The sequence below is a fragment of the Oncorhynchus keta genome, chromosome 2 (assembly GCF_023373465.1).
Source record: "Oncorhynchus keta strain PuntledgeMale-10-30-2019 chromosome 2, Oket_V2, whole genome shotgun sequence".
NCBI lineage: Eukaryota > Metazoa > Chordata > Actinopteri > Salmoniformes > Salmonidae > Oncorhynchus > Oncorhynchus keta.
In genome coordinates, this window is record NC_068422.1 from 55,865,336 (window position 1) to 55,891,128 (window position 25,793).

Sequence of the window (25,793 nt, forward strand, 5' to 3'; positions counted from 1 at the left end):
CATTCAAATAAAATCATTTACCTTTGAAGAACTTTGGATGTTTTCAATGAGGAGACTCTCAATTAGATAGCAAATGTTCAGTTTTTCCAAAAATATTATTTGTGTAGGAGAAATCGCTCCGTTTTGTTCATCACGTATGGCTAAGAAGAAAAAAACGAAAATTCAGTCATCAAAACGCCGAACTTTTTTCCAAATTAATTCCATAATATCGACAGAAACATGGCGAACGTTGTTTAGAATCAATCCTCAAGGTGTTTTTCACATATCTATTCGATGATAAGTCATTTGTGTCAGTTTGGTTTCTCCTCTGAATCACATGGGAAAATACATGCAGCTGGAGATTACGCACCAATTTCGACGGAGGACACCAGGCGGACACCTGGTAAATGTAGTCTCTTATGGTCAATCTTCCAATGATATGCCTACAAATACGTCACAATGCTGCAGACACCTTGGAGAAACGACAGAAAGTGTAGGCTCGTTCCTGGTGCATTCACTGCCATATAAGGAGACATTGGAACACAGCGCCTCAAAAATCTGGCTCACTTCCTGTTTGAAGTTTCATCTTGGTTTCGCCTGTAGCATTAGTTCTGTGGCACTCACAGACAATAGTTTTCTTTCCAAAGCCGTCAATTATATGCATAGTCGAGCTTCTTTTCGTGACAAAATATCTTGTTTAAAACGGGAATGTTTTTTTATCCATAAATTAAAAGAGCGCCCCCTATATCCAAGAAGTTAACACAGCGCGCATCCAATCCGGAAGCCAGCCGCACCAATGTGTCGGAGGAAACACCGTGCACCTGGCAACCTTGCTTAGCGCGCACTGCGCCCGGCCCGTCACAGGAGTCGCTGGTGCGCGATGAGACAAGGGTATCCCTCAAGTCCTAAATCTTGAGTTTCGAGTCTTAAACTAGTCATAATGTGCTCTTCACCAAATGTAATATTTCATGTTTTTAACAAGAGTAATAGTTAGTATATTACAATTACGCAAATCATGAATGCTTTTAAAAATATATTTATTACTTTCCAAATAAATGTTATATTTCCATGGAAATACATGGGTAGCTATAAGTAAGACCCCCCCAATAGCGATGGACTATCGAGGATCACTATGGGGAGCAATCGAGCAATGTAGGCTTGTACACAATCGCCCAACAATAACACACACACACACACTGTGTGGTTACAATAGGCTAACATATGTCAATGGCTTTAGGACCAGCAGCAACATCAGGCAGGATTTAGGCTACCAACTGCCTAGCCAGTTGATCACGTTCCCGTACTGACTGACTGTGTGGAGGCTCATTGATTTAATGTTAGCCAACATAATACACTAGCAAAGTTATGAATGATATAGCGGTCAGCTATATTAGCCACGATTTACCCTTCTTTGTGCTGCTTCTTTGTGCTGAAATTGTTGCGCCTGTCATTTTCTTCCCGCATGTTTTGCAAGTTGCAATCCGTTTTTTGTTGATACAGCATAGTCTTTATATCCGAAAATAATAATTTGCGGTATCATCTTTCCAAGGGCTCATTTGAATTCACCCGCCGACATTCCTCTGCACTGCCACATGAAACTATTTCTCAGCTGGCTCAATTTGATTTCCTGCTGTCCGATTCAAACTGTAATCTGTTAAATGAAGAGTTGATGCACTGCACACTTTTTTTTTAATAGCATCATTTTATATATTTGGGCTTGGGAAGGGTATCAAGTCAGTTCGAGTCAAAAGGCTCAAGTCCAAGTTATGTCACGAGTCATTGGTGTTAAAGTCAAAGTGGAGTTGCAAGTCATCATATATGTGCCTCGAGTCCACACCTCTGGTATATACTATAGTAATTACTGTTGTGTTTTTGCAGACTGTAGTGTTAGTGTGGATATTAATTTGCCACTGAACAAAAATATAAACACGTAAAGTGTCAGTCCCACACATTTGTTTACGTTCCTGTTAGTGAGCATTTCTTAGAACCAAGATGGCGTAGCAGTCGGACGTGTGTTTGCCTTTGTCTTATCCCGGTCCTATCCCTTGTAAATAGGCAGTCTTTTTCATATATTTTAATCACACTTTCTATCTACGAACTAAATATACTTTCCTGCAACCCGCCTCACCCAATGTGGTACGGATCTGTTATTTTTATTCCTTAGAACTGGAAACTCCATCAGGAGCTAGCCAGCTAACTAGCTAATAGTCTTTGTTAGCCATGGCTAGAGGTCTTCACCTTTTTGCTCGGACACCAGCCAGCCTTAGCTCGGACAATACCTGCCGTCTGCACGGCGCGATATCAACCCAGAGCATATTAGACTGCTTCTCTCTACCACATCACCGGATTCCTGCCACTCTGAATCATTACATCAGATCATCGCAGCTAGTTAGCTGCAAACGAGTGGCTACTAACGGCTCTGTCCCGAAGCAAGCATCAGTTATCCTTGAGCTAGCCTCGAGCTAGGCCCATATATCAGCTAATTCTAGGGCTACAATGCCTCTTTTGCCAATTGTCCTGGACCCATTATTATTGTCGACGCGGAGCCCCGCCGATCCATCATGACTGGTCTGCCGGCGTAATACCCGATGTTGTCTCAACAGGCTATTCTGTTACAATGTTGCCGACGAACCATCTGCTAGCCCCGGCCCGCTAGCTTTCTGAACGCTGTGTCTCCCGCTTGCCTAGCGTAGTACTGACTTCTGAACAGCTCCCTGACTCACCTATTAATGCTCGTTGGATCCTATGATCACTCGGTTACACAGCTACACACCCTGGACTGTTTCAATAACACGGTACCTCATTTTGTTTATCTGTCAGTCTCAGCCTCGAACTCAGGTCCTCTATGTACCTAATTGACCTGCTCTGCACATTCAACGCCATTTACCCGTTGTTGTCTTACCTCTCCTGATCAACACCTGTGATTGCTTTATTCCTCTCTCTATGTCAATACTGCTGTCTCGGCTAGTTCTTATTGTTTTATTTCAATGTAGAGCCCTCAGTCCCGCTCAACATGCCTAAGATAGCTCTTTTGTCTCAACCCAAACACATGTGGAGACCTCACCTGGCTTGACTGGGGCCTCCAGAGACGGAACCTCTCTCATCGTCACCCCATGCCTAGGTCTACCTTCACTGTACTCACATCCTACCATACCCTTGTCTGTACATTATGCCCTGCATCTATTCCACCATGTCCAGAAATCTGCTCCTTTTGTTCTCTGTTCCCAACGCACTAGACGACCAGTTCTTATAGCATTCAGCTGTACCCTTATCCTACTCCTCCTCTGTTCGTCTGGTGACGTAGAGGTTAACCAAGGCCCTGTAGCTCTCAGTTCCACATCTATTCCCCAGGTGCTATCATTTGTTTACTTCTGTAATCGCAAAGCCTTGGATTCATACATGTTAACATCAGAAGCCTCCTCCCTAAGTTTGTTTTATTCACTGCTTTAGCACACTCTGCCAACCCTGATGTGCTAGCCGTGTCTGAATCATGGCTTAGGAAGGCCAACAAAAATTCTGAAAGGCCACCAAAAATTCTGAAATGTCCATCCCCAATGATATTTTCTGCCGAGAGAGAACTGCCAAAAGGGGCGGACTTGCAATCTACTGCAGAGAGTGTCTGCAGAGTTCTGTCATGGTATCCAGGTCCGTGCCCAAACAGTTTGAGTTTCTACTTTTAAAAATCCACCTTTCCAGAAATTAGTCTCTCACTGTTGCCGCTTATTTTAGACCTCCCTCAGCCCCCAGCTGTGCCCTGGACACCATATGTGAATTAATTAACCCCCATTTATCTTCAGAGTTCGTACTGTTAGGTGACCTAAACTGGGATATACTTAACACCCCGGCCATCCTACAATCTAAGCTAAATGCCCTCAATCTCACACAAATTATCAAGGAACCTACCAGGTACAACCCTAAATCCGTAAACACTGGCATCCTCATAGATATCATCCTGACCAACCTGCCCTCTGAATACACCTCTGATGTCTTCAACCAGGATCTCAGCGATCACTGCCTCATTGCCTGCGTCCGTAATGGGTCCGCGGTCAAATGACCACCCCTCATCACTGTCAAACGCTCCCGAAAACACTTCAGCGAGCAGGCCTTTCTAATCAACCTGGCCCGGGTATCCTGGAAGGATATTGACCACATCCCGTCAGTAGAGGATGACTGGTTATTCTTTAAAAGTGCCTTCCTCACCATCTTAAATAAGCATGCCCCGTTCAAAAAATTTGAACTAAGAACAGATATACAGTGGGGCAAGAAAGTATTTAGTCAGCCACCAATTGTGCAAGTTCTCCCACTTAAAAAGATGAGGCCTGTAATTTTCATCATAGGTACACTTTAATTATGACAGAGAAAATTAGAAAAAGAAATCCAGAAAATCACATTGTAGGATTGTTAATGAATTTATTTGCAAATTATGGTGGAAAAATAAGTATTTGGTCATTCATTTGTGCCATTCATTCGCCGGTATTACCTCATGTTTCAGCCTGATAATGCACGGCCACATGTCGCAAGGATCTGTAAACAATTTCTGGAAGCTGAAAATGTCCCAGTTCTTCCATGGTCTGCATACTCGCCAAACATGTCACCATATACAGCAACTTCGCACAATCATTGAAGAGGCGTGGGACAACATTCCATAGGCCACAATAAACAGCCTTGATCACCTCTATGCAACGGAGATGTGTTGCGCTGCAAAAGGCAAATGGTCACACCAGATACTAACTGGTTTTCTGATATACACCCCTACTTTTTTTCCAAGGTATCTGTGACCAACAGATGCATATCTTTATTCCCAGTCGTGAAATCCATAAATTAGGGCCTAATGAATTTATTTCAATTGACTGATTTCCTTATATGAACTGTAACTCAAAAAAATATTTGAAATAATTGCATGCTGAGTTTATATTTTTGTTCAGTGTAGTATTTCCTGTAATGTTTTTGGGGACATTACTGTAGTATTTAGTTTAGTATTTTTTGTGGTCTGTAGTACACTGTAGTATTTACTAAATTATTCTACAGTATACTACAACATTCTATAGTAAGTACTACACATGATTGAGGTACAGTGCATTCTGAAATTATTCAGACCCCTTGACTTTTTCCACATTTTGTTACATTACAGCCTTATTCTAAAATTGATTAAATTGTTTTTTTTCTCTCCATCAATCTACACACAATACCCCATTATGACAAAGTAAAAACAGGTGTTTAGACATTTTTGCATAGAAATTAAAAAGTAATAATGCAATATCACATTTACATAAGTATTCAGACCCTTTAATCAGTACTTTGTTGAAGCACCTTTGGCAGCGATTACAGGTCTTCTTGGGTATGATGCTACAAGCTTGGCACACCTGTATTTGGGGAGTTTCTCCCATTCTTCTCTGCAGATCCTCTCAAGCTTTGTCAGGTTGGATGGGGAGTGTCTTTGCACATCTATTTTCAGGTCTCTTTGGAGATGTTCGATAGGGTTCAAGTCCGGGCTCTGGCTGGAACACTCATGGACATTCAGAGACTTGTCCCGAAGCCATTCCTGTGTTGTCTTGTCTGTGTGTCCTGTTGGAAGGTGAACCTTCGCCCCAGTCAGAGGCACTGCACGATCTAGAGCATGTTTTCATCAAAGATCTCTGTACTTTGCTCCGTTCATCTTTGCCTCAATCCTGGCTAGTCTCCCAGTCCCTGACACTGACAAACATCCCCACAGCATGATGCTGCCACCACCATGCTTCACCGTAGGGATGGTGCCAGGTTTTCTGCAGTCGTTACGCATTGGCATTCAGGGCAAATAGTTAAATCTTGGTTTCATCAGACCATGAGAGACCATGAGAAATGAGAGTCCTTTAGGTGCCTTTTGACAAACTTCAAGCTGGCTATCATGTGCCTTTTACTGAGGAGTGGCTTCCGTCTGGCCGCTTTGGTGGAGTGTTGCAGAGATGGTTGTCCTTCCCATTTCCACAGAGGAACTCTGGAGCTCTGTCAGAGTGACCATTGGGTTCTTGGTCACATCCCTGACCAAGGCCATTCTACCCCAATTGCTCAGTTTGGCCGTACGGCCAGCTCTAGGAAGGGTATTGGTGATTCCAAACTTCTTCCATTTAAGAATGATGGAGGCCATTGTGTTCTTGGGGACCTTCAATACTGCAGAATTTCTTTGGTACCCTTCCCCAGATCTGTGCCTTGATACAATCCTGTCTCAGAGCTCTACAGACAATTCTTTGGACTTCATGGCTTGGTTTGTGCGCTGACATGCACTATCAACTGTGGGACCTTATGTAGGCTGGTGTGGGCCTTTCCAAATCATGTCCAATCAATTAGATTTACCACCAGTAGACTCCAATCAAGTTGTAGAAACATCTCAAGGATGATCAATGGACACAGGATGCACCTGAGCTCAATTTCAAGTCTCATAGGGAAGGGTCTGAATACATACAGTGGGGAGAACAAGTATTTGATACACTGCCGATTTTGCAGGTTTTCCTACTTACAAAGCATGTAGAGGTCTGTAATTTTTACCATAGGTACACTTCAACTGTGAGAGACGGAATCTAAAAATCAAGAAAATCACATTGTATGATTTTTAAGTAATTAATTTGCATTTTATTGCATGCAATAAGTATTTGATACATCAGAAAAGCAGAACTTAATATTTGGTATAGAAACCTTTGTTTGCAATTACAGAGATCATACGTTTCCTGTAGTTCTTGACCAGGTTTTCACACACTGCAGCAGGGATTTTAGCTCACTCCTCCATACATACCTTCTCCAGATCCTTCAGGTTTCGGGGCTGTCACTGGGCAATACGGACTTTCAGCTCCCTCCAAAGATTTTCTACTGTCTTCTTCTCTACCTTGAGATGCTTCTTACGGAGCCACTCCTTAGTTGCCCTGGCTGTGTGTTTTGGGTCGTTGTCATGCTGGAAGACCCAGCCACGACCCATCTTCAATGCTCTTACTGAGGGAAGGAGGTTGTTGGCCAAGATCTCGCGATACATGGCCCCATCCATCCTCCCCTCAATACGGTGCAGTCGTCCTGTACCCTTTGCAGAAAAGCATCCCCAAAGAATGATGTTTCCACCTCCATGCTTCACGGTTGGGATGGTGTTCTTGGGGTTGCATTCATCCTTCTTCTTCCTCCAAACACGGCGAGTGGAGTTTAGACCAAAAAGCTCTATTTGTGTCTCATCAGACCACATGACCTTCTCCCATTCCTCCTCTGGATCATCCAGATGGTCATTGGCAAACTTCAGACGGGCCTGGACATGCGCTGGCTTGAGCAGGGGGACCTTGCGTGCGCTGCAGGAATTTAATCCATGACGGCGTAGTGTGTTACTAATGGTTTTCTTTTTGACTGTGGTCCCAGCTCTCTTCAGGTCATTGACCAGGTCCTGCCGTGTAGTTCTGGGCTGATCCTTCACCTTCCTCATGATCATTGATGCCCCGCGAGGTGAGATCTTGCATGGAGCCCCAGACCGAGAGTGATTGACCATCGTCCTGAACTTCTTCCATTTTCTAATAATTGCGCCAACAGTTGTTGCCTTCTCACCAAGCTGCTTGCCTATTGTCCTGTAGCCCATCCCAGCCTTGTGAAGGTCTACAATTTTAGCCTGTCCCGAGTTCCCGAGTGTTACCATGACCTCAAACCGGTATTAAGCAAACAGAGGGCCACCATGCTACGACCCCATAGACCTTACGATTGGCCCATCAGCCCCCACCCCCCCTCAGAGGTCGGATCTTTTCCCTATCTCCTCCCGAACAGCAGGCCTCATTCGTCCGTTCACCTCGCCCGCGGGAGCAGGGTTTTTCTTTGGGGCCAAAAAAGACGGTGGATTACTTCCTTGCATCGACTACCGGGGACTCAATGCCATAACCGTCCGTAACCGCTACCCCATATGGCCACAGCAGATGAGCTGCTCCAGGAAGCAGCTGTCTTCACTAAGCTTGACCTGCGGAACGCATACCATCTTGTGCGGGTCAGACACGGTGACCAGTGGAAGACCGCTTTCAACACGCCTACTGGTCACTACGAATACTTGGTGATGCCCTTCGGCCTGACCAACGCCCCGGCGGTGTTCCAAGCGCTCATAAACGATGTGCTTAGGGATATGCTTAACTTGGATGACATCCTCATCTTTTTGAGCTGCCTTCAAGAAAACACAAAGCATGTCAGACAAGTAATCAAACGCCTCCTAGACAGCCATTTGTACGTTAAGCCTGAAAAATGTGAATTCCATTCCTCCCGAGTACAATTCCTGGGATTTGTAGTGGAAACCGTTCGAGTCCAAATGGACTCCAGGAAGGTAGGGGCGGAAGCGGATTGGCCCACCCCCAAGTCCGTTTAGGAAGTTCAGCGTTTCCTGGGCTTCACAAACTTTTACGCAAGTTCATCAAGAACTTCAGCTTGGTGCCAGCCCCTCTCTCAGCTTTAACCAAGGGTGGCAACGCAAGGTTTCTGTGGGGAAAAGAAGCAGAGACGGCCTTCCAAGGACTCAAGCAGCGCATCCTCTCTGCTCCCATCCTGACACTACAGACTGCGGATGAAACTTTTGTGGTGGAGGTAGACGCATCAGAGGTTGGTGTTGGAGTTGTCCTGTCTCAGAGGGGTGAAGACAAGAAGCTCTACCCTTGCGCCTTCTTCTCACACCGGCTTACCCCAGCCGAGAGGAACTACGATGTGGGGGATTGTGAACACCTAGCGGTTAAGGTGGCATTGAAGGAATGGAGACACTGGCTCGAAGGGGCTTCTCAACTGTTTCAAGTGCTTACGGACCACAAAAATCTGGAGTATATCCAGCAGGCGAAGCGGTTGAACTCCAGACAAGCTTGATGATCTCTTTTCTTCAATCGATTCCAGTTTATCCTCACCTATCGGCCCAGGTCTAAGAATCTCAAACCAGACGCCTTGTCCCGAGTCTACGCTCCTGCCATTCGAGAAGATACTGACATGCCTATCCTTCCTGCCGCTAAGATCGTGGCCCCGATCTCGTGGCAAGTTGAGGATACCGTGAGACGTTGTGGATTTATATTTTTGCCTAAAGAACTTTCCTTTTTACCTTAAAACACCATCTCAAGACTGCTGTGTCTGCCTCGAACCCGCGTTCGGAGCCGGATCTTGACAGCTAGTTGAAATGAATTATGCCTACTCAAATTTTATTTCAGCACCATGAGCTGTCCATTTCCAATTGATTGTGCCATGGCTGCTTCTTCAAGTTTCATCACCACAATGTAAGTTACTCGAAATCTGTTTTATTGTGAGGTCAATAACTAATAAATACAGTACCTTCAGAAAGTATTCACAGCCCTTGACTTTTCCACATTTGGTTGTGTTACAGTTTTAATTTATAATGGATTAGATTGAGATGTTTTGTCACTGGCCTACACTATAACCCATAATGTCAAAGTTGAATTAGGTTTTTTGAAAATGTTCCAAATCAATAAAACATTTTAAGCCACTCCTGGTTTGAGTCCAGGCTCTGTTGTGGGGCCGGCCTTGACTGGCAGACCCATGAGGCGCCGCACAATTGGCCCAGCGTCGTCTGGGTTAGGGGAGTGTTTGGCTGGCCGGGATGTCCTTGTCCCATTTGTGCTCTAGCAACTCCTGTGGCGGGCCAGGCGCTTGCACGCCAACCTGGTTGCCAGGTGTACGGTGTTTCCTCTGACACATTGGTGCAGCTGACTTTCGGGTTAACCAGGCATTGTGTCAAGAAGCAGTGCGGCTTGGCTGGGTCGTCTTTCGGAGGACGCACGGCTCTCGACCTTCGCCTCTCCAGAGTCTGTACGCGAGTTGCAGCGATGGGACAAGACTGTAACTACATATTGGATACCACGAACTTAAAGAAAGAAATAAGAGGTAAAAAAATATATATATAAAAAAAGTTAAAAGCTAAAATATCTTGAGTCAATAAGTATTCCTTTGTTATGGAAAGCCTAAATAAGGTCAGGAGTAAATAATTGCTTAACAAGTCAAATAATTAGTTTCATGTACTCATTCGGTGTGCAATAATAGTGTTTAACATGATTTTTGAATGACTACCTCATCTCTGTACCCCAACATAAGGTCCCTCAGTCGAGCAGTGAATTTCAAACACAGATTCAACCACAGAGACCAGGGAGGTTTTCTTATGCCTCTCAAAGAAGGGAACCTATTGGTAGATGGGTAAAAAAGCAGACATTGGATATCCCTTTGAACATGGGGAAGTTATTAATTACACTTTGGACCAGGGGTGTCAAACTCATTCCATGGAGGGCCTAGTGTCTGCTGGTTTTTGTTTTTCCTTTCAATTAAGCCCTAGACAACCAGGCTTGGAGAGTTCCTTACCAATTAGTGACCTTAATTCATCTAGTACAAGGGAGATGCGAAAACCAGCCCTTCGTGGAATGAAATGGATACCAGTGCATTGGGTGGTGTATCAATTCACCCAGTCACATTTTCTTTTATTTAACTAGGAAATTCAGTTAACCCACTGTTCCTTGGCCATCATTGAAAATAAGAATTTGTTCTTAACTGCCTTGTTCAGGGGCAAAATGACAGATTTTTACCTTGTCAGCTCAGGAATGTGATCTTGCAACTTTTTGGTTACTAGTCCAAAGCTCTATCCACTAGACTACCTGCCGCCTGCTTTTTGACACAGGCGTCCTTCCTAACTCAGTTGACGGAGAGGAAGGTATCCGCTCAGGGATTTCACCATGAGTCCAATGTTGACTTTAAAACAGTTACAGAGTTTAATGGCTGTGATAGGAAAAAAAAACTGAGGATGGATCAATATTATGGTTATTTCGCAATACTAACCTAATTGACAGAGTAAAAAGAACAAAGAATGTGCAGAATACAAATATTCTAAAACATGCATTCTGTTTGCAACAAGGCACTAAAGTAATACTGTACTACAACAACTGTTGCAAAACAATTAACTTTTTGTACTGAATACAAAGTGTTATGTTTGGGGAAAAGCCAAACATCAAGCATACTGGTGGCTGCATCATGTTATGAGTATCCTTGTAATTATTAAGGGCGAGGGAGTTTTTCCTGATTAAAAAAAAAATGGAATGGAGCTAAGCACAGGCAAAATCCGTCAGGAAAATCTGGTTGAGTTTGCTTTCCACTAGACACTAGTGGTGTATTCACCTTTCAGCAGGACAATAACCTAAAACACAAGGCCAAATCTACACCGTAGTTGCTTACCAAGAAGACAGTGAATGTTCCTGAGTGGCCAATTTACAGTTTTTACTTAAATCTACTTGAAAATATATGACAAGACCTGGAAATTGTTAGGGATGCAGCCCTGTACAGGCATCAACATCAGCGGAAATCAGGGGAAATTTCAGAGTGACAACTAATAGTACTTGATACAACTCAAACTTTCATTAAAACACACATGCAGGGTACTCAATTAAAGCTACACTCGTTGTGAATCTAGCCAACATGTCAGATTTTTAAAATGCTTTTCGGCGAAAGCATGAGAAGCTATTATCTGATAGCATGCAACCCCCGAAATACCCAAAGGGGACGTAAACAGAATAATTAGAGTACACAAAACGCAGAAATAAAATATAAAACATTCATTACCTTTGACGAGCTTCTTTGTTGGCACTCCTATATGTCCCATAAACATCACAATTGGGTCTTTTTTTCGATTAAATCCGTCCATGTATACCCAAAATGTCCATTTATGAAGCCCGTATGATCAGGAAAAAACTGCTTTCCAAAATGCAACGTCATTTTTTTTTATTAAAAAGGTTGCCTATAAACTTTGACAAAACACTTCAAACTACTTTTGTAATACAACTTTAGGTATTAGTAAACGTTAATAATCGATCAAATTGATCACGGGACGATCTGTATTCAATAGCAGCAAGTCTTGAAATCATGGTCCATATTCTCCCTTTCATAACTTCCTCCGGTGTACCCAAAGACAGGAAGTGCCTATTCCTCATCTCACCAAGGATAAACTTCAACTCAATTGCTAGTACTGGCGACATCGTATGGAAGCTGTAGGCATTGTTAATTGGACGCTATCTATTTTCCCTTAGAGATTTTGCCATAGACAATACAGAGACTGGCGGAGGGATATTTTTTTTTTTTTTTTGTGAAGTTTTCCTTGGGATTTTGCCTCCTACACACGTTCTGTTATAGTCACAGACATAATTTAACCAGTTTTAGAGACTTCAGAGTGTTTTCTATCCACACATACTAATCATATGCATATACTATATTCCTGGCATGAGTAGCAGGACGTTGAAATGTTGCGCGATTTTTAACAAAAAGCTGCAAAAATTCACAGCCTCTTTAAGAGGTTTTAACTGCCAAAGGTGCTTCTACAGAGTACTGAGGTGTGAATACTTGTGTAAATTACATATTTCTGTATTTCATTTACAAACATTTCTAAAAACATGTTTTCACATTGTCGTTATGGGGTATTGTGTGTAGATAGGTAAAACATATTTAATCAATTTTGAATTCAGACTGTAACGCAACAAAATGTGGAATAAGTTAAGGCGTATGGATACTTTCTGAAGAAACTGTACATCATGGGTTAGAAACAGATACTTTTTAATCAATTAAAGTAGTGGCAATTTATCAAAGTTGACCTCCAGTCCTCTTTCAAATCGTTGTGTTGTCCTTCAAAAACTGAACAGAACATAGGCAATAGGCTAGGCTAGTTTATTTTTTGGGACTAGCCCTGATCAAAAAAGATTTTCATAAGCAGCTTTTGACTCTCTGTCTGAACTGCCATTGTGTGCCTAGACAGCAAAGCTATTGGTTTGGCAACACTCAAAAAAAGTTTTTGAGTCTTCATGTACCACAACCAACAACTATGCAGTGGAGCTATTGGTATGGAGGAGGATAAGGAGGATGAAATGGACAATGAACTGTATAATGACATTGAAATTTAGGCCTAGATTAGCTCGGCTCTCACCAACTGTTATTTTCCAAAAAAGAGTTGTGTTTGTTCAGAAAAAGAAACAGCCCAAAATAGCATTTTGTCTCTTATTGTTATCATGGAAGATGTAATTAAGATTCATGTCTTAACCCAATGAGTCCCACAATAATGCTGGAGCATTTTGAACTTGTAACCCATTTTAAACATTGTGTGTTTAAAATGGGTTACAGACTTCTGGGTTGTACCATTGAATTTGTCTATTTCTTCTTCATCTGTAGATAACAACAACATAAGTCTGTGTGATTAACGGGGTCTGAGCTAGAGCGATGGTTGTGAGACAAGGGCGGGTCCCGAAGGGGTCTTTAAAAACATAACTGTAGCTATCACAGCTCAGGAGAAGACCCAGATGCAGTCAGTTTGAAGTAACAAAAGTTTATTTCATAAACAGGGGGCAGGAAAACGACAGGCAGAGTCCGAAAGGTACAGAACGCCAGGCAGGCTCACTGTCAGGGCAGGCAGAATGGTCAAAACCGGGAGAACTAGAAAACAGGGACTAGAGAAAAACACTGGTAGAAAACGCTGGTAGGCTTGACGAGACAAGACAAACTGGCAACAGACAAACAGAAAACACAGCTATAAATACACTGGGGAGGATGGGGAAGATGGGCGACCTGTGGAGGGGGGGGTGGCGACAAGCACAAAGACAGGTGAAACAGATCAGGGTGTGACAGTAGTGCCTGAATGGTTTGAGCTACAAACTATTAAAAGCCATGTATGAAATGCTGAGACTCTCACGAACACGCACAAGTAATGCATATTTTGCTCTATGATGCTGACAAGCTACACAAGAGTCGTTAGATAGAAGATCATAGGAAATCCTAGAACATAGTGTCTATAATAGTTTAATAGGCTCATAGTTTTATGTTTTTATTATTTTATTTAACCTTGAGATTAAACATCTATTTTACAAGAGAGCCCTGTACACATTACAATAAAAACAGAATATTAAAACATACAAGTGTTTTAAACAATGTAATTCAGCACACAATTAACAAAAATAAACATTTAATAAAAGCAATTGCATTCAACTACATAGAAGTCCTCAATCAATCATTTAAACTGCCTGAGTGGCAACAGTACATCTAACTGCAGTGAACTCTGCATATTGTTCCACAAATTAGGGGCAAAAAAACTACACGTGGATTTTCCTACATCTGTGGAGACTGAAGGGATCTCTAGTGTTATTCATTCCTGTGAATGGGTTTGGTAACTTATGATTCTTATCTTAATGAATGATGTTACATATAGATGGAGTTTCTGTAAGATTGCTTTGAAATAAATAAAAGGGAATGCAGACAGAGGTCCATCCCACATTTTTGAACAGACTACAATGATGAGTCCTAAAATTGTCCCCTGTGATAAAACGTATTTAGGAATAGTAAACTGAGTCCAAGGGTTTTAAAACAGAGGTTTCCGCATGCAAGTTAACAATTTCACCAACATCCAATACAAGAAAAAACGTTGCTTAAAACAATCTTTCTCCTATTTTTAAAACAAAGGCATGATTTATTTAAATATTTAAAAAACAATATTGGTTGCTGTCACAAACTCCACAAAGCTGTCACTGACTAGTTGGATATTTATTTCCCAATGTGTAAACTATTTCAGCATTCATATAAATTTGTTTTTATCAGGTTTTTCCTTTTACTGGACCGTATGCCTAATTGTATGGTGTTCTACTTGTAGCCCTGGTTATCATGAAAATAAAATTGTAAAATGCATAATTTTGAGACAATATTTAAGGGAGGACATGTAGATAAATGAAAGGGTTAATTGGACTGAAAGGGTCTCTGGACTGAAAGGGTTAATTGCAGATTGGACCCCAGGTTGTTTTTCTTTGTTTTTATGTACACAAGCCTACTAGACAAGCTAAATTACTTCTATGCTCGCTTTGAGGAAAGTAATACTGAAACATGCATGAGAGCATCAGCTGTTCCGGACAACTGTGTGATCACGATCTCCGTAGCCGATGTGAGTAAGACAGGTCAACATTCACAAGGCCGAAGTGCCAGACAGATTACCAGGACGTGTACTCCGAGCATGCGCTGACCAACTGGCAAGTGTCTTCACTGACATTTTCAACCTCTCCCTGTCTGAGACTGTATTACCAACATGTTTCAAGCAGACTACCTTAGTAGCTGTGCCCAAGAACACTAAGATAACCTGCCTAAATGACTACCAACCCGTAGCACTCACGTCTGTAGCCATGAAGTGCTTTGAAAGGCTGGTCAAATCAACACAATTATCCCAGAAACCCTAGACCCCACTCCAATTTGCATACCACTAACAGATCCACAGATTATGCTATCTCTATTGCACTCCACACTGCCCTTTCACACATGGACAAAAGGAACACCTATGCGAGAGTGCTATTCATTGACTATAACTCACCATAGCACCCTCAAAGCTCATCACTATTTTGCACGCCCGATTTTTCAGTTTTTGATTTGTTAAAACAGTTTGAAATATCCAATAAATGTTGTTCCACTTCATGATTGTGTCCCACTTGTTGTTGATTCTTCACAAAAAATACAGTTTTATATATTTATGTTTGAAGCCTGAAATGTGGCAAAAGGTTGCAAAGTTCAAGGGGGCCGAATACTTTCGCAAGGCACTGTATGTTAATCTTTTTAGTACCTACAGATTTAAAATCCTGGAGGGAATCCTGGAGGGACTGCCTGAATATCAGTGTTTCACACTGAAAATGTGATCCAAGAAAGGACTAGAAGTTAGATAGAACTGTCAAACTCATTTTTAATATTGGCTTGAATGTGACAATACACCAAATCAATCCCTTACAATTGTAGGAGATTGTCACTCAACAAGGGTACATGAAGAGACAGGTTTGGGCTTGAGCCTGCCAAAGTAATTTTGTTTGTGTTTGATGATCTCTTCTCCTTCCCCCCCAACCAGCGAACTGCATCCAGAGGATGAGGCGAACGCCCCCGCTGGATGAGCTTCAACCACCACCGTACCAGGACGAGGACGGCTCCCCGCGGATGTCCTACACACCATCAGACCTGGGCGACGCCAAGTGCAACCTGTCCCAAAACAGCGACAGTCCCCATCACTCCTACGGCAAGTGTCCGAGCGAGGCCAGCAATGGACAGGAGACAGAGAGTTACCTAAACAAGGGGTATGAGGAGGACATACCCAGCGACAGCACAGCTGTGCTCAGCCCAGAGGTGAGAGACACCACAGGACATACCGGAAAGACATAACCAGTAACATATTGGAGAAAGAGTTTTTCCTGAGGGCCAGTTTCCCGGACACAGATTAAGTCTAGGCCTGGACTCAAAATTATTTCCATTGGATATTCTTAGCTTTTTAGTCTAGGACTAGGCTTAATCTGTGTCCAGGAAAGCGCTCCAATGTGTTTTGCCACATTTCTATAAAACATACCGTATAAAGGATGTAGGCTACGTCTAAGGTAAATGACCACTTGAGTTTGTATGCCAATGATGCAAATTGAATAGTGAATCAAACATAATATAGTCATTTGTTCAACATGTATTTGGAATATATTTATTTTTGAAAGATGTGAGACATGTTTGTGATTATTATTGTGTGAGCAGACCAACATAATCAATGAAAATCTCCCAAGGAAAAAACATACATCTTCTTCTCCAGATCAAATAGGAACACAATACGATTATCTTTAAACTACAACAAAAGTCACGGGAATGTCACCTTCATGGATAGCTCCTCTGTCTCAGTGGCCATCTTTCAGAGATCGCCCCCCTCTGCTGGTTCCACACTCTCTCTTATAGGGGAAGGAGAATATGTCATTAGTACCGTCAGCTGTGCTTAATTGCCTCTGGTTACCTTGTCTCCCATGCCTTGTTGGGCTACTATCCGTGAGCCCAGCCTGCCCTGTGGTGGTCCTTCCACAATATGTAGGTAGGTGTAAAAGGTCTGAATCAGAGATGAGATCAGACACTAACATAAAATAAAAAGGTGTAAACTGAGACTCATTGATATGGCATGACCATAAACAGTGGTGCAAATAAGGAAAGTACAGAGAGAGTGCTAAACAAGAGGCTGATCTTGTCACAGATATTGTGAAGCATTTGTACATTTACGCAAAAGTTCTCTCCACCCTCGTGCAATGTGAAAACGGTGTGATGAGATTGGCCTCTTGCCTTGTACACTCTTAGAAATTGTGAGACCTTCGGCTGGATGGAGAGATAGAACACATGGAAGCACACAAACTGTATCCCTACAGATCCGTCAGTAAATCAATACTCCAGGGTGAAGTTTTACATTGCACTCTTATGCTTTGTTCACACTGCAGGCCTTAATGCTAAAAACATTTTGGGGTAGCACTTTATAATAATTCCATGTAACTCCATTTATAATTGATTAGTAAAATGTGTATTCATATTTATACTTTATAATGACTAAATAAATGTTTTGAGTGACCAGTGTAATTTCTCACAAAAAGATGGACATGCCATTGGTAGACATTCCAGTAGTACCTGATGAGTACCTGCCATGAAGCCCAAAACAAACACGTATACAAAAACACAGGGATGTAATCCCAAACAAAAGTGCGAGGTAAAACCTAATAAATACACGGGGCGAGACCCGTAATACACTACACGGTGTCGAGACCCGTAATAACAAATGCACAACAATACACAGGACAAGACCTGTAATAAAAAGTGCACAGTACACGCAACACGAAATAACAAAGCACAGGTACTCATAGACCAACGGACATGGGAACAATAACCGACAAGACAATGGTGAACAGAGGGCACAAATACTGTATACAATTACTAATCAGGGGAAATGGGAACCAGGTGTGCGTAATGAAACAGTTCAGTGACGCCTAGAGGCCGGTGACGTAGACCTCCAGAGATGGTGTAGGGAATGAGCAGCAGTACCGGGGGAATCTGTGACAGGTTAGACCTAGAAAAACCAAAAATGACCCCCTGTAGGAAAAGGAGAGTCTCACGAACACGATGGCTTTCTCCGACTCGTCTAAGGTAACGCATACAAATTAATAGGTGAGAAGATAATATATATATACCTATAATTCCTGTGTAAAAGAAAAAATATTTATTTCCTTTCTAATATCTCCTAGATATAGGACAGACGCTTCAAACCCTTATGTCTTTTTTTGCCATTTATGAATCTTATTCAATGTGTTTCTATGGGCTCTAGTAGTGAAGGCCAAATTCAATATCATTTTTTTATATCTAAAGGGGTCCTAAAATGCTAAATAAAGTAGCTAAATGATCCGTATGACCTTCTTAAAACAATTCTATATGTCTGCTTAGAACCCCCCTCCCTCAACGGCTTAGACTTCTAAGAATATATTAAGCAAACGAGATGGCACCATTTCTTGTTTTTATTTTATTTACAGATAGCACACCACAACATAATTTACAAATCAAGCATGTGTGTTTGGTGAGTCCACCAGATCAGAGGCAGTAGGGCAGACCAAGGATGCTCTCTTACGTGAATTGGAAAATGTCTCTAACCTGCTAAGCATTCAAAATATAAACAAGTACTTTTGGGTGTCAGGGAAAATGTATGGAGTAAAAAGTACATTATGGATGTTCATTAAAAAAAATGGGGTATGGATGTGGGTACGCAGACCCATGAGCCACTGCTGCCCCTCATGTTGAGTTACATTGTTTTGTGGCTCCGACCCCCATCGAAAATGCCTGTCCCTGTTCTAGGCTATTTTCATACCTTAACTTTGGGATAGGCGTGCTGCTTAGCGCCCCACCTCGACAACATCCGGTGAAATTGCAGAGCGCAAAATACAAAATTCAGAATATTAAACATTCATGAAAATACAAGTGCCTTACATCGTTTAAAAGCATAACTTCTTGTTAATCCAGCCACTTTGTCAGATTTCAAAAAGGCTTTACAGCGAAAGCATACCATGCGATTATCTGAGGACAGCGCTATTTACATTACTGGAGATAAATAACAAAATGCGCGCCCTCACCGACACACGCCACAACACTACAGCCAAAATGGGAGCCACCTAGAAAAACTACAAATTCTTTTTTCAAAAAACAAGCCTGAAACTCTTTCTAAAGACTGTTGACATCTACTGGAAGCCCTAGGAACTGCAAGAAAGGAGGTATTCCATTGATATTCCCATAGACAGCCATTTTAATGAGTGGTGAGCTCAAAATAAAAAATCTGGATGGATTCTCCTCTGGTTTTCGCATGCCATATCAGTTCTCTTTTACTCACAGACATTATTTTATGCATATCCTAGCTTCTGGGCCTGGTTAACAGGCAGTTTACTTTGGGCACCTCAGTCATCCAAACTTCCGAATACTGCCCCCTATCCCGAAGAAGTTTTAAGGAACAACAGGTACTGCTGGAATGTCTACCAATGGCATGTCCATCTTTTAGTTAGAAATTACACTCAAAATATTTATCAAGTATTTATAAAGTATAAAGGCCAGTGACAATTTTAGCATGTAAATCTTAGTGGGGCAAAAAAAAAATGTTTTTAGATGCATGCCAGCAAACCCACTACACAACACAACACAAACCAATATATTAATTGGACTATAACGGTGACAAACGGTGCCGGCCTACATAAAGCTATCCCAACAGCAGAGCTTCATTTCAGTACCATGGAGTGAATCCTTAACTTCTTATGGTATAGGGGACGCTTGCGGAGCAGAGCGGCAAATTCAAAACAAATGATATAAAAATCAAACTTTCATTAAATCACACATGTAAGATACTCAATTAAAGCTACACCCGTTTTGAATCCAGCCAACATGTCAGATTTTAAAAAGGCTTTTCGGTGAAAGCATAAGAAGCTATTATGTGATGATAGCCCAACAGTAAACAAAGAGGGTAGCATATTTGAACCCTGCAGGCGCTACTCAAAACGCAGAAATAAAATATAAAACATGCCTTACCTTTGATGAGCTTCTTTTGTTGGCACTCCAATATGTCCCATAAACATCACAATTGGTCCTTTTGTTCGATTCATTCCGTCCATATATATCCAAAATGTCAATTTATTTGTCCCCTTTTGATCCAGAAAAAAACAGCTTCCAAATTGCGCACCATCACTACAAAATATTTCAAAAGTTGCCTATAAACTTTGCCAAAATATTTCAAACTACTTTTGTCATTACAACTTTAGGTATTTTTAAACGTTAATAATCGATCAAATTGAAGACGGGTCTATCTGTGTTCAATACAGAAACACAACAAACCAAGCTACTTTTCAAGTCTTGCTGCAACTCTCAACAGTGTTATGCAGTTCCTAGATGGCCAGACTTCTTCATTGCACAAAGGAATAACCTCAACCAAATTTCAAAGACTGGTGACAACCAGTGGAAGCGGTAGGAACTGAAAACAAGTTCCTAAGAAATATCGTTTGCCAATGAGAACTCAATTAACAGACAGAGACCTCAAAAAAATGTTTATTCTGAACGGTTAGTCCTCAGGGTTTTGCCTGCTACATAAGTTCTGTTATACTCAGACATGATTCAAACAGTTTTTGAAACTTCAGAGGGTTTTCTATCCAAATCTACTAATAATATGCATATCTTATATTCTTGGCATGAGTAGTAGGAAGTTGAAATTGGGCACGCTATTTATCCAAAAGTGAAAATGCTGCCCCCTATACCTTAAGAAGTTAACACCTGGGATCAGTGGAGCCTTCCCTGGCAGCGAAACAGTTCATTCAACCTCATTTACTGCCTTTAAAAACAATTGCTTGTATGGCTGATTGCTTAAACAAATGTGGTTTCTACTGACATTTGAGATGTACAAACTATGGCATAAGGGAATGATGAGCGGAAAAGAGGCAATCCGTAATGTCGATGAAGACATTAATGAGCGAGCTAAAACGGACGTAGTCAATATTACTATTTGTACAGCGACAAAGTTCAGAACATGAGCCATTCTTACAGTATTTTCCCTGGACACAAAGTCAGAACTGTAGGATGAATAAGCAGACATTGAAAGCTCTTACAATATTTGATGATGACATTTCTCTAAAACAGGCTATAGGCTACATGTGCACCACCAAGTCAGAACAATAGGCTAAGTTATGAGGTGGGAAGGGACCAAATTATTAGGGTGAGGCACATGGGCTACTAAATGCTTACTACACAACATAAAGTTAGTATTTCTTTCTTAGCTTGAGTATACATACCTCCCTGGCATATTACATGATTTATGCAGCAGCATACAATACATTTTTGGACCTTGTTGAGCTGTGCTCACTTGAACAGGAAGGTGGCACTACGGTCCACAAGCCCTCTCCACTGAATAGCAGGCTAGTGATGTTTTTGCAACGCTTGCGGTTAGCCACAGATTCCTTCCAAACCATTCATTGTTGAATTTCGATTTCCAACTTGTTTTGTAATGTTTATGTCCAATGGCCGATGTGCACCGGTACGTTTTAATTATAATTCATCTTCATATGACAGCGATTGAAAAGGATTTCCCAGTAGATTGTCGACTTGATTCATGATGACTGCTTGTCTAGCTTGATAGCTAAGATTTTGAAATTATTTTTAGGTTCTGAACACACTCACGGACAACTAGAAAAAGCTCAAACCATGTTTATCCACCTACTGGGTCATACAGCTGCAAAGACAAATGCATGTTTACACAAGCACATGTATTTATACAACCCTACTAGGCGGAGTCAACTCCTTGCACATCTAGACAGCCAATAAATCTCTGTCAGGAACTTAATTGGTTCCACTCACTGGTGTAGTCATGGCCTTGCCTCATGCTAGAACCTTCGTGGGCATGGAATTACATGTGTGTGGGGTAGGACTGTTCCTTCTCACTTCATCTGACCTGACCTCTGCCGATTTGCTCCCTCCTCCCTAATCCACGACTGTCTTACCTTATCAGTGACTGAAACCTGACTGTTGTCCTTTGTCTCCCTCCTTAGGAGCCATGAGGTTTAACATGTTTTGACAGAATGTAATCTTTCTGTACTCCTCGTTGTCTCACTCAGTAACTTTCCATACATTAGCCACGTGGGTTAAGTGTGTGTTGAATTCGATAAAACAAATCACAACAGTGTCACCAGCAAAGCACCCCCACACCATCACAACTCCTCCTTCATGCTTCAGGGTGGGAACCGCACATGCGGTTGTTTATATCCGACTTTAATGTTGGCTATATGACATACAGCGTTCCACAAGTGTATGTGTGCCATTCAGAGGGTGAATCGGTAAGACAAAAGATTTAAGTGCCTGACGAATTGAGGCTGTTCTGAGGGCAAAACTCAATATTAGTAGTGTTTTACTCTCAGTGTATATGAAAGTATATACAGTATGGAAGTTCAGTTGTTTAAATTAATTAATCTACAGACATTAGACCCAAATTGATGTGTTAACAGATATTTTAGTACGTCAAACCATAGTTAAAAACAAAACAACAAAATAAAAGAGAAATGCACTCTATACATTACTGAAACCATGAAAACCACATGGAAAATAAGGACCAACTGCCATGAAAACCTCATGGGGGAAGAATATATACAGTGGGGCAAAAAAGTATTTAGTCCGCCACCAATTGTGCAAGTTCTCCCACTTAAAAAGATGAGAGAGGTCTGTAATTTTCATCATAGGTACACTTCAACTGTGACAGACAAAATGAGAAAAAAAATCCAGAAAATCACATTGTAGGGTTTTTAAAGAATTTATTTGCAAATTATGCTGGAAAATAAGTATTTGGTCAATAACAAAAGTTTATCTCAATACTTTGTTATCTACCCTTTGTTGGCAATGACAGAGGTCAAATGTTTTCTGTAAGTCTTCACAAGGTTTTCACACACTGTTGCTGGTATTTTGGCCCATTCCTCCATGCAGATCTCCTCTAGAGCAGTGATGACTTTCAACTCCCTCCAAAGATGTTCTATGGGGTTGAGATCTGGAGACTGGCTAGGCCACTCCAGGACCTTGAAATGCTTCTTACGAAGCCACTTTCATGCTGAAAGACCCAGCCACGTTTCATCTTCAGGTTTTCACTCAAAATCTCACGATACATGGCCCCATTCATTCTTTCCTTTACACAGATCAGTCGTCCTGGTCCCTTTGCAGAAAAACAGCCCCAAAGCATGATGTTTCCACCCCCATGCTTCACAGTAGGTATGGTGTTCTTTGGATGCAACTCAGCATTCTTTGTCCTCCAAACACGACGAGTTGAGTTTTTACCAAATAGTTATATTTTGGTTTCATCTGATCATATGACATTCTCCCAATCTTGTTCTGGATCATCCAAATGCTCTCTAGCAAACTTCAGACGGGCCTGAACGTGTACTGGCTTAAGCAGGGGGACACGTCTGGCACTGCAGGATTTGAGTCCGTGGTGGCGTAGTGTGTTACTGATGGTAGGCTTTGTTACTTTGGTCCCAGCTCTCTGCAGGTCATTCACTAGGTAATTGCTCCCACAGTTGATTTCTTCAAACCAAGCTGCTTACCTATTGCAGATTCAGTCTTCCCAGCCTGGTGCAGGTCTACAATTTTGTTTCTGGTGTCCTTTGACAGCTCTTTGGTCTTGGCCATAGTGGAGTTTGGAGTGTGACTGTTTGAGGTTGTGGACAGGGGTCTTTTATACTGATAACAAGTTCAAACAGGTGCCATTAATACAGGTAACGAGTGGAGGACAGAGGAGCCTCTTAAAGAAGAAGTTACAGGTCTGTGAGAGCCAGAAATCTTGCTTGTTTGTAGGTGACCAAATACTTATTTTCCACCATAATTTGCAAATAAGTTCATTAAAAATCCTACAATGTGATTTTCTGGAGAAAAAAAATCTCATTTGGGAGAACTTGCACAATTGGTGGCTGACTAAATACTTTTTTGCCCCACTGTATGTCTACTTTTGCAGCCATTTTCCTTTTCAGCTTCTCTCTCTGAATCACTACAGAGTAACCGAATGTAGCAGGTGTAAAAGAAATGCCTGAGTGGGGTCGGTAGAAACCGGAAGCTTCACCTCTTCCTCTCTGCTTTTCCTGAAAACCGGATGATTTTGGTTTCTTTCGACGCAGTACAGAGTCTCCCATTCTTTCACAAAGGAGCAGGAGACTTAAATTAAAAGAAAGAAGAAAAGTTATTGAAGTCTTTTGATTGAGAAACCTGCAGGTTTAGACAAGACTGGGGCTCAGAGGCTGTATAGCTGTTTCGGTAATTTGATTATTGCATTTTCTGACTATTTATGATATTGGTGTGTGGTCTATAGAATATGATTCTAAAGTTCCTTTTTGCACCTGTAGATTTTTCATGCATGAGACTACCGTGGTGGGAAGAAATGATCGACCACACACACACATGCACACAGATAGCCAAAGTCTCTCAACCTCTATTTCTCCCAATAAATGTCCCACTTTCTTTGCTTGAATTCCAATCCAATATACTCCCTGTTAACCCCTCACCCTCAGAGATTGGGAAGGATTGGATGGATGTAAACAAGATGTTGAAAACGGCACCCCACATTGTTGATCTATTGCTATATTGCTACCAAGAAGTATTTTCAGATCTGCGAGGGGGAGCCAACACGGGCAGAAGGAGGAACTAAATTATCAGATTGTAAATCCAGCCTTTGAAACAGCCTTATAAACATTTACACCACTGTCAGGATTTTGTCTGATAGATTTCCTTCATAAATGTGTGTTATGTTTTTATCTGACAGAAGCCCTTATACAGGTCATGGTACAAGAGCAACGATAAGCTACGTCGAAAACATAAGGTAACTTTGATCGTCCTGATCCATTTCACCTCCCATATTTCAAATCCTCCAATTCACCCTGTTCACCCAAGTAGAAACTAGATGTTGAGTCTTTAGGATCTCTCTCGTAGCTCAGGTGTTTGTGATAGTCGAGGCTTTTCAGTTTCAAGCAAACGTTCATTACTTCTCTAGTTCAAGTGAGTAGCAATGTAGAAATAGTCCAAGAGCTGTGATGACTGCATAACGTATGATAGATCATACGTATGGCGGTGTAGACTTAAAAAAATGTTATGTATTGTGTTTGCCAATCTTTTGTACATTACTTCTTGTGTGGTGTAATGTGTCTCTTTAGGACATATCAGCCCGGGGGTCAGCGTCTCAGCTCCCCAAGGGCTACGAACCGGAACCCCTGGCCAAATATGGCACTCTGGATGTGGTGTTCGACTACAACTCCCAGGACCAGCGGCTGGCGGTGACGGTCACAGCCGCAACAGACATCCCAGCCCTCAAGCGTACAGGCAACGTTGCCTGGCAGGTACATCTGGTGCTGCTGCCCACAAAAAAGCAGAGGGCGAAGACGTGCATCCAGAAAGGGCCCTGCCCGGTCTTCACAGAGACCTTCCGCTTCAGTCACGTGGAGTCAGAGATGATCGGCAACTACTCCATTCGATTCCGTCTCTACAGCGTGCGGCGGATGAAGAAAGAGAAGGTGCTGGGAGAGAAGGTGTTCTACCTCACCAAGCTCAACCTGCAGGGCAAGATGTCGGTGCCGGTCATACTGGACCCCTGCTGTGCCTTCCCTGTGAGTAGATCAAAGTAAAAGCTAGGCCTCAAGCATTTACTGTACACAACAACTGTGATGGTAGAATGCTGTTCCTGGGGTAATTTTGTCATGTTCTTACTAAAAACCTACCCGGATAATACATGAAGACTTTATTTCTGACATTCTGGTATTTGCCTGGATTCTTTTCCACATTGCAAACATCAGTTATGTAGCTCGTTGTAAATGAACATAGTCCAAAACAGAGGAACTCGTACAAACTTTCATATTTTACTTTCCAATGCAGTCTCAAAAGTTTGTCAAAGCATGCCTGCCTGTTATTACAGTATCTCTGCATTTTTATTCTAAGAATTTAGATTCCTTACCTTACTTCCTTACAAATTTCAGTAACATTGAATC

The 25,793-nt window shown here is 41.9% G+C and overlaps 1 protein-coding gene across 3 annotated transcripts in view; it reads left to right on the plus strand.

Moving 5' to 3' along the window:
- Positions 1-25,793, plus strand: part of LOC118402606 (synaptotagmin-14) — a 150,256-nt gene that overhangs the window by 100,277 nt on the left and 24,186 nt on the right. For all 3 annotated transcript variants that reach the window (XM_035800791.2, XM_035800781.2, XM_035800788.2), the window contains exons 5-7: positions 15,839-16,110; positions 24,578-24,634; positions 24,966-25,415. In XM_035800791.2, coding sequence (XP_035656684.1) covers positions 15,839-16,110; positions 24,578-24,634; positions 24,966-25,415 — 779 coding nt within the window. The remainder of the gene's footprint in view (positions 1-15,838; positions 16,111-24,577; positions 24,635-24,965; positions 25,416-25,793) is intronic.